The 16,586-nt window shown below is 43.6% G+C and overlaps 1 protein-coding gene across 1 annotated transcript in view; it reads left to right on the plus strand.

The window, feature by feature from the left end:
* pigq (phosphatidylinositol glycan anchor biosynthesis, class Q) overlaps positions 1-14,665 on the plus strand; it is a 31,002-nt gene extending 16,337 nt beyond the window's left edge. Inside the window, exons 9-15 of the mRNA XM_052520035.1 lie at positions 3,027-3,153; positions 3,975-4,128; positions 5,961-6,072; positions 6,599-6,679; positions 7,583-7,697; positions 8,749-8,810; positions 14,480-14,665. Coding sequence (XP_052375995.1) covers positions 3,027-3,153; positions 3,975-4,128; positions 5,961-6,072; positions 6,599-6,679; positions 7,583-7,697; positions 8,749-8,810; positions 14,480-14,632 — 804 coding nt within the window. The 3' untranslated portion in view covers positions 14,633-14,665. The remainder of the gene's footprint in view (positions 1-3,026; positions 3,154-3,974; positions 4,129-5,960; positions 6,073-6,598; positions 6,680-7,582; positions 7,698-8,748; positions 8,811-14,479) is intronic.
* The last annotated feature ends 1,921 nt before the right edge of the window (positions 14,666-16,586 follow it).

The following is a 16,586-nucleotide window of genomic DNA, read 5'->3' on the forward strand; positions in this document are numbered from 1 at the left end:
CCCCTCAATATCCAACCCAATATCCCCCTCAATATCCCCCTCAATATCCAACCCAATATCCCCTCAATATCCCCCTCAATATCCAACCCAATATCCCCCTAGAATATCCCCCTCAATATCCAACCCAATATCCCCCTAGAATAACCCCTCAATATCCCCCTCAATATCCAACCCAATATCCCCCTAGAATATACCCCTCAATATCCCCCTCAATATCCAACCCAATATCCCCCTAGAATATCCCCCTCAATATCCCCCTAGAATAACCCCCTCAATATCCCCCTAGAATAACCCCCTCAATATCCCCTCAATATCCAACCCAATATCCCCTAGAATAACCCCTCAATATCCCCTAGAATAACCCCCCCAATATCCAACCCAATATCCCCCTAGAATATCCCCCTCAATATCCCCCTCAATATCCCCTCAATATCCCCTCAATATCAACCCAATATCCCCTAGAATATCCCCTCAATATCCCCTCAATATCAACCCAATATCCCCTAGAATATCCCCTCAATATCCAACCCAATATCCCCTAGAATATCCCCTAGAATATCCCCCTCAATATCCCCCTCAATATCCAACCCAATATCCCCCTAGAATATCCCCCTAAATATCCCCCTCAATATCCAACCCAATATCCCCTAAATATCCCCCTCAATATCCAACCCAATATCCCACTAGAATATCCCCCTAGAAATCCCCCTCAATATCCAACCCAATATCCCCCTAGAATATCCCCCTCAATATCACCCTCAATATCCCCCTAGAATATCCCCCTCAATATCACCCTCAATATCGCCCTAGAATATCCCCCTCAATATCCAACCCAATATCCCCCTAGAATATCCCCCTCAATATCCAACCCAATATCCCCCAAGAATAACCCCCTCAATATCCAACCCAATATCCCCCTAGAATATCCCCCTCAATATCCAACCCAATATCCCCCTAGAATAACCCCCTCAATATCCAACCCAATATCCCCCTAGAATATCCCCCTAGAATAACCCCATCAATATCCAACCCAATATCCCCCTAGAATATCCCCCTAGATTAACCCCCTCAATATCCAACCCAATATCCCCCTAGAATAACCCCCTCAATATCCCTAGAATTACCCCCTCAATAACCCCCTCAATATCCAACCCAATATCCCCCTAGAAAAACTCCCTCAATAACCACCTCAATATCTCCTTTGATATCCCCCTAAATATCTCCTAAATATCTTTATCTCTGAGTATGTGTGCTGATCTAGGATCAGTTTTGCCTTTTAGATCACAAGGAATAAGATAACATGGACCGAGGGGAGCTGATACATACGGCCCCACGTCCCTTCTGTCCATTGTAATCATGTTCATTAGGATCTAGGATCAGGTCCTCCTCTCCATTATAGTCATATTCATTATGATCTAGGATCAGGCCCTCCTCTCCATTATAATCATATTCATTATGATCTAGGATCAGGTCCTCCTGTCCATTATAATCATGTTCATTATGATCTAGGATCAGGCCCTCCTCTCCATTATAGTCATATTCATTATGATCTAGGATCAGGTCCCTCCTGTCCATTATAATCATATTCATTATGATCTAGGATCAGGTCCCTCTTCTCCATTATAGTCATATTCATTATGATCTAGGATCAGGTCCTCCTCTCCATTATAGTCATATTCATTATGATCTAGGATCAGGTCCCTCCTGTCCATTATAATCATATTCATTATGATCTAGGATCAGGTCCCTCTTCTCCATGTAATCTGATTCATTATGATCTAGGATCAGGCCCTCCTGTCCATTATAATCATGTTCATTATGATCTAGGATCAGGCCCTCCTGTCCATTATAATCATGTTCATTATGATCTAGGATCAGGCCCTCCTGTCCATTATAATCATATTCATTATGATCTAGGATCAGGTCCCTCTTCTCCATGTAATCTGATTCATTATGATCTAGGATCAGGTCCCTCCTCTCCATCTAATCTGATTCATTATGATCTAAAAGGCTATACTGATCCTAGATCAGCTCTCTGAGACACTTTATAAATACGGCCCATAGTGTATAAGGTGAACTAAATGTTGTTCTGTGATTTGTAAGCATGTAGCTAAGCTATGTATTGTTGTGTGTTTTGTTGTTAGCATGTAGCTAAACTATGTATTGTTGTGTGTTTTGTTGTTAGCATGTAGCTAAACTATGCATTGTTGTGTGTTTTGTTGTTAGCATGTAGCTAAGCTATGCATTGTTATGTGTTTTGTTGTTAGCATGTAGCTAAGCTATGTATTGTGTTTTGTTGTTAGCATGTAGCTAAGCTATGTATTGTTGTGTGTTTTGTTGTTAGCATGTAGCTAAGCTATGTATTGTTTTGTGTTTTGTTGTTAGCATGTAGCTAAACTATGCATTGTTGTGTGTTTTGTTGTTAGCATGTAGCTAAGCTATGTATTGTTGTGTGTTTTGTTGTTAGCATGTAGCTAAGCTATATATTATGTGTTTTGTTGTTAGCATGTAGCTAAGCTATGTATTGTGTTTTGTTGTTAGCATGTAGCTAAGCTATGTATTGTTGTGTGTTTTGTTGTTAGCATGTAGCTAAGCTATGTATTGTGTTTTGTTGTTAGCATGTAGCTAAGCTATGTATTGTTGTGTGTTTTGTTGTTAGCATGTAGCTAAGCTATGTATTGTTTTGTGTTTTGTTGTTAGCATGTAGCTAAGCTATGTATTGTTGTGTGTTTTGTTGTTAGCATGTAGCTAAACTATGCATTGTTGTGTTTTGTTGTTAGCATGTAGCTAAACTATGCATTGTTGTGTGTTTTGTTGTTAGCATGTAGCTAAGCTATGTATTGTTGTGTGTTTTGTTGTTAGCATGTAGCTAAGCTATATATTGTTATGTGTTTTGTTGTTAGCATGTAGCTAAGCTATGTATTGTTGTGTGTTTTGTTGTTAGCATGTAGCTAAGCTATGTATTGTTGTGTGTTTTGTTGTTAGCATGTAGCTGAGCTATATATTGTTGTGTGTTTTGTTGTTAGCATGTAGCTAAAGAACTGGAGGAGCTGTTGCAGTGGCTGATGGGAGCTCCAGCTGGTCTGAAGATGAACCGGGCTCTAGACCAGGTGTTAGGACGATTCTTCCTCTACCATATACACCTGTGGATCAGTGAGTCACACACACACACACACACACACACACACACACACACACACACACACACACACACACACACACACACACACACACACACACACCCATGCCCCTCCTCCACACACACACCCATGCCCCTCCTCCACATCCATGCCCCTCCTCACACACACACACAAACACCCATGCCCCTCCTCCACACACACACACAAACACCCATGCCCCTCCTCCACAGACACACACACACACACATGCCTCTCCTCCACACATGCACACACACACACACCCATGCCCCTCCACACACACACACACCCATGCCTCTCCTCCACACATGCACACACACACCCATGCCCCTCCTCCACACACACACACACACACACACACACACACACACACACACACCACACACACACACACACACACACACACACCCATGGCCCCTCCTCCACAGACACAAACACCCATGCCCCTCCTCCACACACACACCCATGCCCCTCCTCCACACACACACACACACACACACACACACACACCCCCCTCCCCCACAGACACACACACACACATGCCCCTCCTCCACAGACACACACACACACACATGCCCCTCCTCCACAGACACACACACACACCACATGCCCCTCCTCCACAGACACACACACACACACACACACATGCCCCTCCTCCACAGACACACACACACACACACACACATGCCCCTCCTCCACAGACACACACACACACACACACACACACACACACACACACACACACACACACACACACACACCCATGGCCCTCCTCCACAGACACAAACACCCATGCCCCTCCTCCTCTCTCTGCAGGCTACATTCACCTGATGTCTCCGTTCGTTGAGATGATTCTGTGGTACGTGGGTCTGTCTGCCTGCCTGGGCTTGACCTTTGCCCTCTCCCTGCTCTCTGACATCACCGCCCTGCTCACCTTCCACATCTACTGTTTCTACGTCTATGGAGCCAGGTGAGAAGAGACCAGCACCGTCACGATGCCTCCCAAAAGTGCACCACGTTTGACCTTAGTGCACTATAAAGGGAATACCCTATGAGCTCTAGTCAGAAGATGCACTACGGAGAGGATAGGGTCCCATTTTTGGATATAGACATTGAGTCTTCAGTGTAATTTGGCAGGTTAACACGCCATGAGAGTAAGAATGACCACATCTTTTCATCTTCTTCTTCCTAAAGCCTCACGTTGCGCCGGATGTCATGAATTTCAATCGGGACGTGGAAACGCAACGCCCCCTTGCGGTTGAAGGTTCCGTTGAAAGACAGATTTTTTTCAAACTTTTGCGTCCTCTTCAATCCAGCCAGTTCGTCGAAGAACATGTTTATTATCATCTGAAACTGATATTTATCCTGTTTTTTAAAATTAAAATGTCATATTCTTCCCAAATAAATACGATCCCTGACGAGATAGGCTCTGCTCAATCTTGCGTTATAAACACTACACTTGACTTGTCAGTTCAGTAGCGGAGCAAAACGCCGTGAAGATGACGTACGACGTAATGAGACACGTCGCGATGGAAACACGACCCACTGCAGCTAAGGCGACTCGTCAGTGTAGCCTAGTGATGGGGGTTTGCGGATATTTTAGGTGAACGAAACAGAATTGCATCGTGAGAGAGCTGTTAATTTACTCCCTAATGTGCATACTGGTAGGCTACTACTGATTTTTAGCGATTCTCTTCAGATAAATTATGAAAAATTTGATGATGTTGAGTACCTCACTGCAGGAACAATAGGTAGTAGAGCCTTATTCTGGTCCAAAATATGATTTAAAAAACAAACAGATTGAAGGTTATAAAAGCTGATGTCATGATACTGAAGGATATTGGTCTACTGATGTGATTTAAAGTGTTGGCAATGGAGTAAATCAACTGCTGTTTTCTGTGAAGCAAAGCCCATGTTTAACACCTGCTTCAGTCACACCTGTTGGTCTATTCATGGACTCCTGACTGTATAAAGTTGGGGTTCCCCATCTGGCAGGGGGGTCCGGGGGACCTCCCCCTGAAAATGTTTAAATTTTTAAAACAATTATGGGATATTGTGTGTAGATTGAGGGGGAAAATGTTTTTAAGGCTGTAATGTAACAACATGTGGAAAAAGTCAAGGGGTCTGAATACATTGTGAAGGCTCTGTACCTCTCAGCCCTGTGAACATTATGGTGACGTGTTACCTCTTTCCCCTTTACTAATGGATGTGTGAGGAGCTCTCAGCATGTCATTTACAGACTTATTAAATGTGTATGAAGGCTAAAAATATCTTCCTTCTCTCACCCTCCATCCTCCCTCTCCCTCTCTCTCTCTCCCCTGCTCATCTCTCCTCTCAATACCTCTTCCCCTCATCTCTCTCCATCCTTTCTCTATCCCCTCCCCCTCTCCACCCTGCTCTTCCCCCTCCTCCTCCTTTCCCTTTTGTCTCCCCATCCCTCATTCCCCTCCTCCCTCTCCTACCCCCCCCTTCTCCCCCTCCACTCTTCCCCCTCCTGCTCTTTTCCCTCTCCTACCCCCCCTCTTCCCCCTACCTCCCTTTCCTCTCACCATCTCCCCTCCCCTCTCTATCTCTCCTCTCTCTCTCCCCCCCTCCTACCTCCTCTCTCTCCCCCTCCTCCTCTCTCTCTCTCTCTCTCTCCTCTCTCTCTCTCCCCTCCCTCTCTCTATCCATCCTCTCTCTCTCCCCTCCCTCCTACCTCCTCTCTCTCCCCTCCCTTTCTCCTCTCTCTCTCTCTCTCTCTCTCTCTCTCTCTCTCTCTCTCTCTCCCCTCCTCCTCTCTCTACTCCTCTCTCTCTCCAGGCTGTATTGTATGACAGTATATGGTCTGTCCTCTCTGTGGAGGCTGTTCAGGGGGAAGAAATGGAATGTCCTCAGACAGAGAGTAGACTCCTGCTCTTATGACCTGGACCAGGTAGTCACACACACCTATTACTCACACACACACAAACACACCTATTACACACACACACACCTATTACACACACACACACCTATTACACACACACACACACACATCTATCACACACACACACACACACCTATTACACACACACCTACACACACACCTATTACACACACACACACCTGTTCAGGGGGAAGAAATGGAATGTCCTCAGACACACAGACTCCTGCTGACCCTGTCACACACACCTTGACACACACACACACCTATTCACACACACCTATTACACACACACACACACACACACACACACACACACACACACACCTATTACACACACACACACCTATCACACACACACACACACACACACACACACACACCTATTACACACACACACACCTATTACAGTGAACACACACACACACACACACACAGTTGTTCATCACACACACACACACACACACCTATTACACACACACACACCTATCACACACACATTTGTTACAGTGAACTAACGTGTGTTGTTTTCTAGTTGTTCATCGGGACGTTACTCTTCACCATCCTGCTGTTCCTCCTGCCAACCACAGCTCTATACTACCTAGTGTTTACCCTGGTGAGAACACACACAGAGGCACTTTAATCCCCTCTCCATCCATGTCTGTCTGTATGTCTGTTCCTCCTGCCAACCACAGCTCTATACTACCTAGTGTTTACCCTGGTGAGAACACACAGAGGCACTTTAATCCCCTCTCCATCCATGTCTGTCTGTATGTCTGTTCCTCCTGCCAACCACAGCTCTATACTACCTAGTGTTTACCCTGGTGAGAACACACACAGAGGCACTTTAATCCCCTCTCCATCCATGTCTGTCTGTATGTCTGTTCCTCCTGCCAACCACAGCTCTATACTACCTAGTGTTTACCCTGGTGAGAACACACACAGAGGCACTTTAATCCCCTCTCCATCCATGTCTGTCTGTTCCTCCTGCCAACCACAGCTCTATACTACCTAGTGTTTACCCTGGTGAGAACACACACACAAGCACTTTCATTCCCTACAATTGTTCTCCATCCATGGGTGCTGTCCTGCGGCTGACCCTGGGCCTCTCCACGTGTGTCTGGGGGTGTTGGGAAAGGAACAAAAACACATTCTCCTTCTAACCAATGAACAATAAAGTGTCTATTCTTTGACCCCTTACTGTCTCTGTCTGTCTGTTTCTCTCTGTCTGTCTGTTTCTCTCTCTCTCTCTCTGTCTGTCTGTCTGTCTGTCTGTCTGTCTGTCTGTCTGTCTGTCTGTCTGTCTGTCTGTCTGTCTGTCTGTCTGTCTGTCTGTCTGTTTCTCTCTGTCTGTCTTCTGTCTGTCTGTCTTTTCTGTCTCTCTCTCTGTCTGTCTGTCTGTCTGTCTTCTCTCTCTCTGTCTCTGTCTGTCTTTTTCTCTCTCTCTCTCTCTCTCTGTCTGTCTGTCTGTTTCTCTCTCTCGGTCTGTCTGTCTCTCTCTCTGTCTCTCTCTGTCTAGCTCCGCCTTGTGGTAGTAATGTTCCAGGGAGTTCTCCACCTCAGTGTTGACTTCATCAACTCCTTCCCTCTGTTCGCCATGGGCCTCCGACTCTTCAGATCCTACAGACTGGCAGGTGGGAGGGACCGTCTCCGCCAACATGTCTGTGTAGAAGGAGATGTACTTTAACACTTTGAGGAAGTGACTTTGTCGATATGAAACGACTTTGTCGATATGAAACGACTTTGTCGATATGAAACGACTTTGTCGATATGACACTACTTTGCCGATATGAAACGACTTTGTCGATATGAAACGACTTTGCCGATATGACACTACTTTGCCGATATGACACTACTTTGTCGATATGAAACGACTTTGTCGATATGACACTACTTTGTCGATATGAAACGACTTTGTCGATATGAAACGACTTTGCCGATATGACACTACTTTGCCGATATGACACTACTTTGTCGATATGAAACGACTTTGCCGATATGACACTACTTTGCAGATATGACACTACTTTGCCGATATGACACTACTTTGCCGATATGACACTACTTTGCCGATATGACACTACTTTGCCGATATGACACTACTTTGCCGATATGACACGACTTTGCCGATATGACACTACTTTGCCGATATGACACTACTTTGCCGATATGACACTACTTTGCCGATATGACACTACTTTGCCGATATGACACTACTTTGCCGATATGACACTACTTTGCCGATATGACACTACTTTGTTGATATGACACTACTTTGTCGATATGACACTACATTGTCGATATGAAACGACTTTGCCGATATGACACTACTTTGCAGATATGACACTACTTTGCCGATATGACACTACTTTGCCGATATGACACTACATTGCCGATATGACACTACTTTGCCGATATGACACTACTTTGCCGATATGAAACGACTTTGCCGATGTGAAACTACTTTGCCGATATGAAACAGACAATCATAATGTCAGTCAAAAATATCAAATTTCCAGTTTATGTTACAAAATGTTTTAAAAATGTTCTGTACTGTGGTTTCTATATTCCTTTTATTTAACCAGGTTAGTCTCTATTTTTAAGAGAGACCTGGTTGAATGAGGAAGGAGACGGTGCTGGGCTGTGATGTTCTGTGTTTGACTGAGATGTGTGTGTTCTCTACAGAGGGGGTGAAGTTCACAGTGCTCTGTGAGGAACCAGGAACACCTCTACACCTCATGATGGATGTAAGACATCTCTCATTCTCTTCTCTCTCTGTTTCTCTCTCTTTCCTTCTCTCATTCTCTTCTCTCTCTGTTTCTCTCTTTCCTTCTCTCACTCTCTTCTCTCTCTTCTCTCTCTTTCCTTCTCTCACTCTCTTCTCTCTCTGTTTCTCTCTCTTTCCTTCTCTCTCTTCTCTCTTTCCTTCTCTCTCTCTTCTCTCTCTGTTTCTCTCTCTTTCCTTCTCTCTCTTCTCTCTCTTTCCTTCTTTCACTCTCTTCTCTCTCTGTTTCTCTCTCTTTCCTTCTCTCTCTTCTCTCTCTTTCCTTCTCTCATTCTCTTCTCTCTCTGTTTCTCTCTCTTTCCTTCTCTCACTCTCTTCTCTCTCTGTTTCTCTCCTCTCTGTTTCTCTCTCTTTCCTTCTCTCTCTTCTCTCTCTTTCCTTCTCTCACTCTCTTCTCTCTCTGTTTCTCTCTCTTTCCTTCTCTCTCTTCTCTCTTTCCTTCTCTCTCTCTTCTCTCTCTGTTTCTCTCTCTTTCCTTCTCTCTTCTCTCTCTTTCCTTCTTTCACTCTCTTCTCTCTCTGTTTCTCTCTCTTTCCTTCTCTCTCTTCTCTCTCTTTCCTTCTCTCACTCTCTTCTCTCTCTGTTTCTCTCTCTTCTCTCTGTTTCTCTCTCTTTCTTTCTCTCTCTTCTCTCTCTTTCCTTCTCTCACTCTCTTCTCTCTCTGTTTCTCTCTTTCCTTCTCTCTCTTCTCTCTTTCCTTCTCTCACTCTCTTCTCTCTCTGTTTCTCTCTCTTTCCTTCTCTCTCTTCTCTCTCTTTCCTTCTCTCACTCTCTTCTCTCTCTGTTTCTCTCTCTTTCCTTCTCTCTCTTCTCTCTCTTTCCTTCTCTCACTCTCTTCTCTCTCTGTTTCTCTCTCTTCTCTCTGTTTCTCTCTCTTTCTTTCTCTCTCTTCTCTCTCTTTCCTTCTCTCACTCTCTTCTCTCTCTGTTTCTCTCTCTCTCTTTCCTTCTCTCTCTTCTCTCTCTTTCCTTCTCTCTCTCTTCTCTATCTGTTTCTCTCTCTTCTCTCTCTTTCCTTCTCTCACTCTCTTCTCTCTCTGTTTCTCTCTCTTTCCTTCTCTCACTCTCTTCTCTCTCTGTTTCTCTCTTTCCTTCTCTCTTCTCTCTCTTCTCTCTCTGTTTCTCTCTCTTCTCTCTCTGTTTCTCTCTCTTTCCTTCTCTCTTCTCTCTCTTTCCTTCTCTCTGTTTCTCTCTCTGTTTCTCTCTCTGGTTCTCTCTCTTCTCTCTGTTTCTCTCTCTTTCCTTCTCTCTCTTCTCTCTCTTTCCTTCTCTCACTCTCTTCTCTCTCTGTTTCTCTCTCTTTCCTTCTCTCTCTTCTCTCTCTTTCCTTCTCTCACTCTCTTCTCTCTCTGTTTCTCTCTCTTTCCTTCTCTCTCTTCTCTCTCTTTCCTTCTCTCACTCTCTTCTCTCTCTGTTTCTCTCTCTTTCCTTCTCTCTCTTCTCTCTTTCCTTCTCTCACTCTCTTCTCTCTCTGTTTCTCTCTCTTTCCTTCTCTCTCTTCTCTCTCTTTCCTTCTCTCACTCTCTTCTCTCTCTGTTTCTCTCTCTTTCCTCTCTCTCTTCTCTCTTTCCTTCTCTCTCTCTTCTCTCTCTGTTTCTCTCTCTTTCCTTCTCTCTCTTCTCTCTCTGTTTCTCTCTCTTTCCTTCTCTCTCTTCTCTCTCTTTCCTTCTCTCACTCTCTTCTCTCTCTGTTTCTCTCTCTTCTCTCTTTCCTTCTCTCACTCTCTTCTCTCTCTGTTTCTCTCTCTTTCCTTCTCTCTCTGTTTCTCTCTCTCTTTCCTTCTCTCTTCTCTCTCTGTTTCTCTCTCTTTCCTTCTCTCTTCTCTCTCTTCTCTCTCTTTCCTTCTCTCTCTTCTCTCTCTGTTTCTCTCTCTGTTTCTCTCTCTTCTCTCTGTTTCTCTCTCTTCTCTCTCTTTTCTTCTCTCCTCTCTCTGTTTCTCTCTGTTTCTCTCTGTTTCTCTCTGTTTCTCTCTGTTTCTCTCTGTTTCTCTCTCTGTTTCTCTCTCTGTTTCTCTCTCTGTTTCTCTCTCTGTTTCTCTCTCTGTTTCTCTCTCTGTTTCTCTCTCTGTTTTCTCTCTGTTTCTCTTTCTCTCTCTGTTTCTCTCTCTGTTTCTCTCTGTTTCTCTCTCTGTTTCTCTCTTCTCTCTCTGTTTCTCTCTCTCTCTCTTCTCTCTCTGTTTCTCTCTCTGTTTCTCTCTCTGTTTCTCTCTCTGTTTCTCTCTCTGTTTCTCTCTCTTCTCTCTCTGTTTCTCTCTCTCCTCTCTATGTTTCTCTCTGTTTCTCTCTCTGTTTCTCTCTCTGTTTCTCTCTCTGTTTCTCTCTCTCCTCTCTCTCTCTCTCTCTCTCTATGTTTCTCTCTGTTTCTCTCTCTGTTTCTCTCTCTGTTTCTCTCTCTCTCTCTCTCTCTCTCTCTCTGTTTTCTCTCTCTGTTTCTTCTCTCTCTGTTTCTTTCTCTGTTTCTCTATCTCTCTGTTTCTCTCTCTCTCTGTTTCTCTCTCTCTGTTTCTCTCTCTCTCTGTTTCTCTCTCTCTCTGTTTCTCTCTCTCTCTGTTTCTCTCTCTCTCTGTTTCTCTCTCTCTCTGTTTCTCTCTCTCTCTGTTTTCTCTCTCTCTGTTTCTCTCTCTCTCTTTCTCTCTCTCTCTGTTTCTCTCTCTCTCTGTTTCTCTCTTTCTCTGTTTCTCTCTCTTCTCTCTCTGTTTCTCTCTTCTCTCTCTGTTTCTCTCTCTTCTCTCTCTGTTTCTCTCTTCTCTCTCTGTTTCTCTCTGTTTCTCTCTCTGTTTCTCTCTGTTTCTCTCTCTGTTTCTCTCTCTGTTTCTCTGTTTCTCTCTCTGTTTCTCTCTCTTCTCTCTCTGTTTCTCTCTCTTCTCTCTCTGTTTCTCTCTCTGTTTCTCTCTCTGTTTCTCTCTCTCTTCTCTCTCTTCTCTCTCTCTTCTCTTTGTTGTCTCTCTTTCTCTCCTCTCTTTTTCTCTTTCATTTAATTTTTCATAACATACATTGTCTTTTCATTCTGTCTTTTAGTTTATTTAATAATTTAAAACTAGATCCACACAAAATGATGCATTTGATTAAGAATCATTGAGGATACAAAAGTATACGACTTATTTCAATTGTGATCCTCTTTCATGACATCGTTTGGCTTATGTGGCAGAATAAGTTTTAAGTTATTTATTCCTGTAAAACCACACAGACATACCCTACACACAGTCAGTTTATGTTATTTATTCCTGTAAAACCACACAGACATACCCTACACACAGTCAGTTTATGTTATTTATTCCTGTAAAACCACACAGACATACCCTACACACAGTCAGTTTATGTTATTTATTCCTGTAAAACCACACAGACATACCCTACACACAGTCAGTTTAGGTTATTTATTCCTGTAAAACCACAACAACACAGACATACCCTACACACAGTCAGTTTAGGTTATTTATTCCTGTAAAACCACACAGACATAGACATACCCTACACACAGTCAGTTTAAGTTATTTATTCCTGTAAAACCACATAGACATACCCTACACACAGTCAGTTTAGGTTATTTATTCCTGTAAAACCACACAGACATACCCTACACACAGTCAGTTTAGGTTATTTATTCCTGTAAAACCACACAGACATAGACATACCCTACACACAGTCAGTTTAAGTTATTTATTCCTGTAAAACCACACAGACATACCCTACACACAGTCAGTTTAAGTTATTTATTCCTGTAAAACCACACAGACATACCCTACACACAGTCCGTTTAGGTTATTTATTCCTGTAAAACCACATAGACATAGACACCCTACACACAGTCAGTTTAGGTTATTTATTCCTGTAAAACCACATAGACATAGACATACCCTACACACAGTCAGTTTAGGTTATTTATTCCTGTTAAACCACATAGACATAGACATACCCTACACACAGTCAGTTTAGGTTATTTATTCCTGTAAAACCACATAGACATACCCTACACACAGTCAGTTTAGGTTATTTATTCCTGTAAAACCACATAGACATAGACATACCCTACACACAGTCAGTTTAGGTTATTTATTCCTGTAAAACCACAGACATACCCTACACACAGTCAGTTTAGGTTATTTATTCCTGTAAAACCACATAGACATAGACATACCCTACACACAGTCAGTTTAGGTTATTTATTCCTGTAAAACCACATAGACATAGACATACCCTACACACAGTCAGTTTAGGTTATTTATTCCTGTAAAACCACATAGACATACCCTACACACAGTCAGTTTAAGTTATTTATTCCTGTAAAACCACACAGACATACCCTACACACAGTCCGTTTAGGTTATTTATTCCTGTAAAACCACATAGACATAGACACCCTACACACAGTCAGTTTAGGTTATTTATTCCTGTAAAACCACATAGACATACCCTACACACAGTCAGTTTAGGTTATTTATTCCTGTAAAACCACATAGACATACCCTACACACAGTCAGTTTAGGTTATTTATTCCTGTAAAACCACATAGACATAGACACCCTACACACAGTCAGTTTAGGTTATTTATTCCTGTAAAACCACATAGACATACCCAACACACAGTCAGTTTAGGTTATTTATTCCTGTAAAACCACATAGACATACCCGACACACAGTCAGTTTAGGTTATTTATTCCTGTAAAACCACACAGACATACCCTACACACAGTCAGTTTAGGTTATTTATTCCTGTAAAATCACACAGACATAGACATACCCTACACACAGTCAGTTTAGGTTATTTATTCCTGTAAAACCACACAGACATACCCTACACACAGTCAGTTTAGGTTATTTATTCCTGTAAAATCACACAGACATAGACATACCCTACACACAGTCAGTTTAGGTTATTTATTCCTGTAAAACCACATAGACATAGACACCCTACACACAGTCAGTTTAAGTTATTTATTCCTGTAAAACCACAGACATACCCTACACACAGTCCGTTTAGGTTATTTATTCCTGTAAAACCACATAGACATAGACACCCTACACACAGTCAGTTTAGGCTATTTATTCCTGTAAAACCATAGACATACCCTACACACAGTCCGTTTAGGTTATTTATTCCTGTAAAACCACAGACATACCCTACACACAGTCCGTTTAGGTTATTTATTCCTGTAAAACCACATAGATATAGACACCCTACACACAGTCAGTTTAGGTTATTTATTCCTGTAAAACCACAGACATACCCTACACACAGTCCGTTTAGGTTATTTATTCCTGTAAAACCACACAGACACACCTACACACAGTCAGTTTAAGTTATTTATTCCTGTAAAACCACATAGACATACCCTACACACAGTCAGTTTAGGTTATTTATTCCTGTAAAACCACACAGACATACCCTACACACAGTCAGTTTAGGTTATTTATTCCTGTAAAACCACACAGACATACCCTACACACAGTCAGTTTAAGTTATTTATTCCTGTAAAACCACATAGACATAGACATACCCTACACACAGTCAGTTTAAGTTATTTATTCCTGTAAAACCACATAGACATACCCTACACATGTGTCATTCAGTTTTCTCCTAGATAAACCTAGACATGTTTATGTCTCCCCCCCTCCCTCTGTCTCTCTCTCAGATTAACCCTCTGAAGGTGAGCAGTGTGGTTCAGACCTACAGGACCCCCACCTACAGCTGCTACCCTAAAGACTCCTGGCTGGCCCTCTGCAAGAAGCTGTTTCTGGGAGAACTAATCTACCCCTGGAGACACAAGACTACCAAGATAGACTAGGACCAGGGGAGGGGGGGGGGCTGTTTCTGGGAGAACTCATCTACCCCTGGAGACACAAGACTACCAAGATAGACTAGGACCAGGGGAGGGGGGGGCTGTTTCTGGGAGAACTAATCTACCCCTGGAGACACAAGACTACCAAGATAGACTAGGACCAGGGGAGGGGGGGGGGGGCTGTTTCTGGGAGAACTCATCTACCCCTGGAGACACAAGACTACCAAGATAGACTAGGACCAGGGGAGGGGGGGGGGGCTGTTTCTGGGAGAACTAATCTACCCCTGGAGACACAAGACTACCAAGATAGACTAGGACCAGGGGAGAGAGACAAAGGGGAGAGAGAGATGGGGGGGCTGTTTCTGAGAGAACTCATCTACCCCTGGAAACACAAGACTACCAAGATAGACTAGGACCAGGGGAGAGAGACAAAGGGGAGAGAGAGATGGGGGAGGCTGTTTCTGGGAGAACTCATCAACCCCTGGAGACACCACCAAGATCAACTGAGACCAGGGGAGAGACCGAGAATAGAGAAGGGGGAGGGATATGGGGGAGAGACAGAATAGAGAAGGGGGAGGGATAGGGGGGAGAGACAGAATAGAGAAGGGGGAGGGATAGGGGGAGAGACAGAATAGAGAAGGGGAGGGATAGGGGGAGAGGAATAGAGAGACAGAATAGAGAAGGGGAGGGATAGGGGAGAGACAGAATAGAGAAGGGGGGATAGGGGGAGAGACAGAATAGAGAAGGGGAGGGATATGGGGGGAGAGACAGAATAGAGAAGGGGAGGGATAGGGGGAGAGACAGAATAGAGAAGGGGAGGGATAGGGGGAGAGACAGAATAGAGAAGGGGAGGGATAGGGGGAGAGACAGAATAGAGAGACAGAATAGAGAAGGGGGGATAGGGGGAGAGACAGAATAGAGAAGGGGGAGGGATAGGGGGGAGAGACAGAATAGAGAAGGGGGAGGGATAGGGGGGAGAGACAGAATAGAGAAGGGGGAGGGATAGGGGGGAGAGACAGAATAGAGAAGGGGGAGGGATAGGGGGGAGAGACAGAATAGAGAAGGGGGAGGGATAGGGGAGAGAGACAGAATAGAGAAGGGGGAGGGATAGGGGGGAGAGACAGAATAGAGAAGGGGGAGGGATAGGGGGGAGAGACAGAATAGAGAAGGGGGAGGGATAGGGGGGAGAGACAGAATAGAGAAGGGGAGTGGGACAGGGGGAGAGACAAGAACACCAAGGTTGATGAGTGGAGGGGGATGGGTGGTGGGAGAGGATGTTAGTGTGTTAGCTGCTGATGAGAGTTTGTTAAGGAGGTGTGTGTGTCTCCTTTTAAATCAGGTATTTAGGGCTGCTGGCACCCTATTCCCTTCATAGTGCACTACTTTTGATCAGAGCTCTATGGGGCTCTGGTCAAAAGTAGTGCACTATGTAGGGAATAGGGTGCCATTTGATGCTGTCTAAAGCATCTACTGCACTAATTACTCCTCGTCTTATTTAACTCCAGATGTATTTTATATTATAAGATTAAAATAAAACATTCACATTTTTAGGATGAATTGATTGTTTATACATTCCGACTAATGTGTAGCGAGATTATGTCAATGCATTTATTTTCATTGAAAACATTCAGTATTTATTCTTAGTTTAGTACTCTAGGTCATTTTTTTACTCTGGTAATGTGCCATTTCCCCCCTAAGAACCTGTTAACCCCAAACCTACAGTACAGTATCTAACTGCCAGATAAGTACTAGAGTATAGAGGTATTGTATTTATTTAACCTTTTTATTTAGCATTACGTTTGAAAGATTCTCCTAACTTTCCCCAAATTCCCAGGTTTTCCTTCTGAAATCCTGGTTATAATATTCCCTGAATCTGGAGGGAAGAAGCAGGAAATCAGGGAATCCTCCATCTGGGAATTCTGAAATACAAAAGGAATTTCTCAACTTTATTGAGAGACTT

Source organism: Oncorhynchus keta, chromosome 5 (assembly GCF_023373465.1).
Source record: "Oncorhynchus keta strain PuntledgeMale-10-30-2019 chromosome 5, Oket_V2, whole genome shotgun sequence".
NCBI lineage: Eukaryota > Metazoa > Chordata > Actinopteri > Salmoniformes > Salmonidae > Oncorhynchus > Oncorhynchus keta.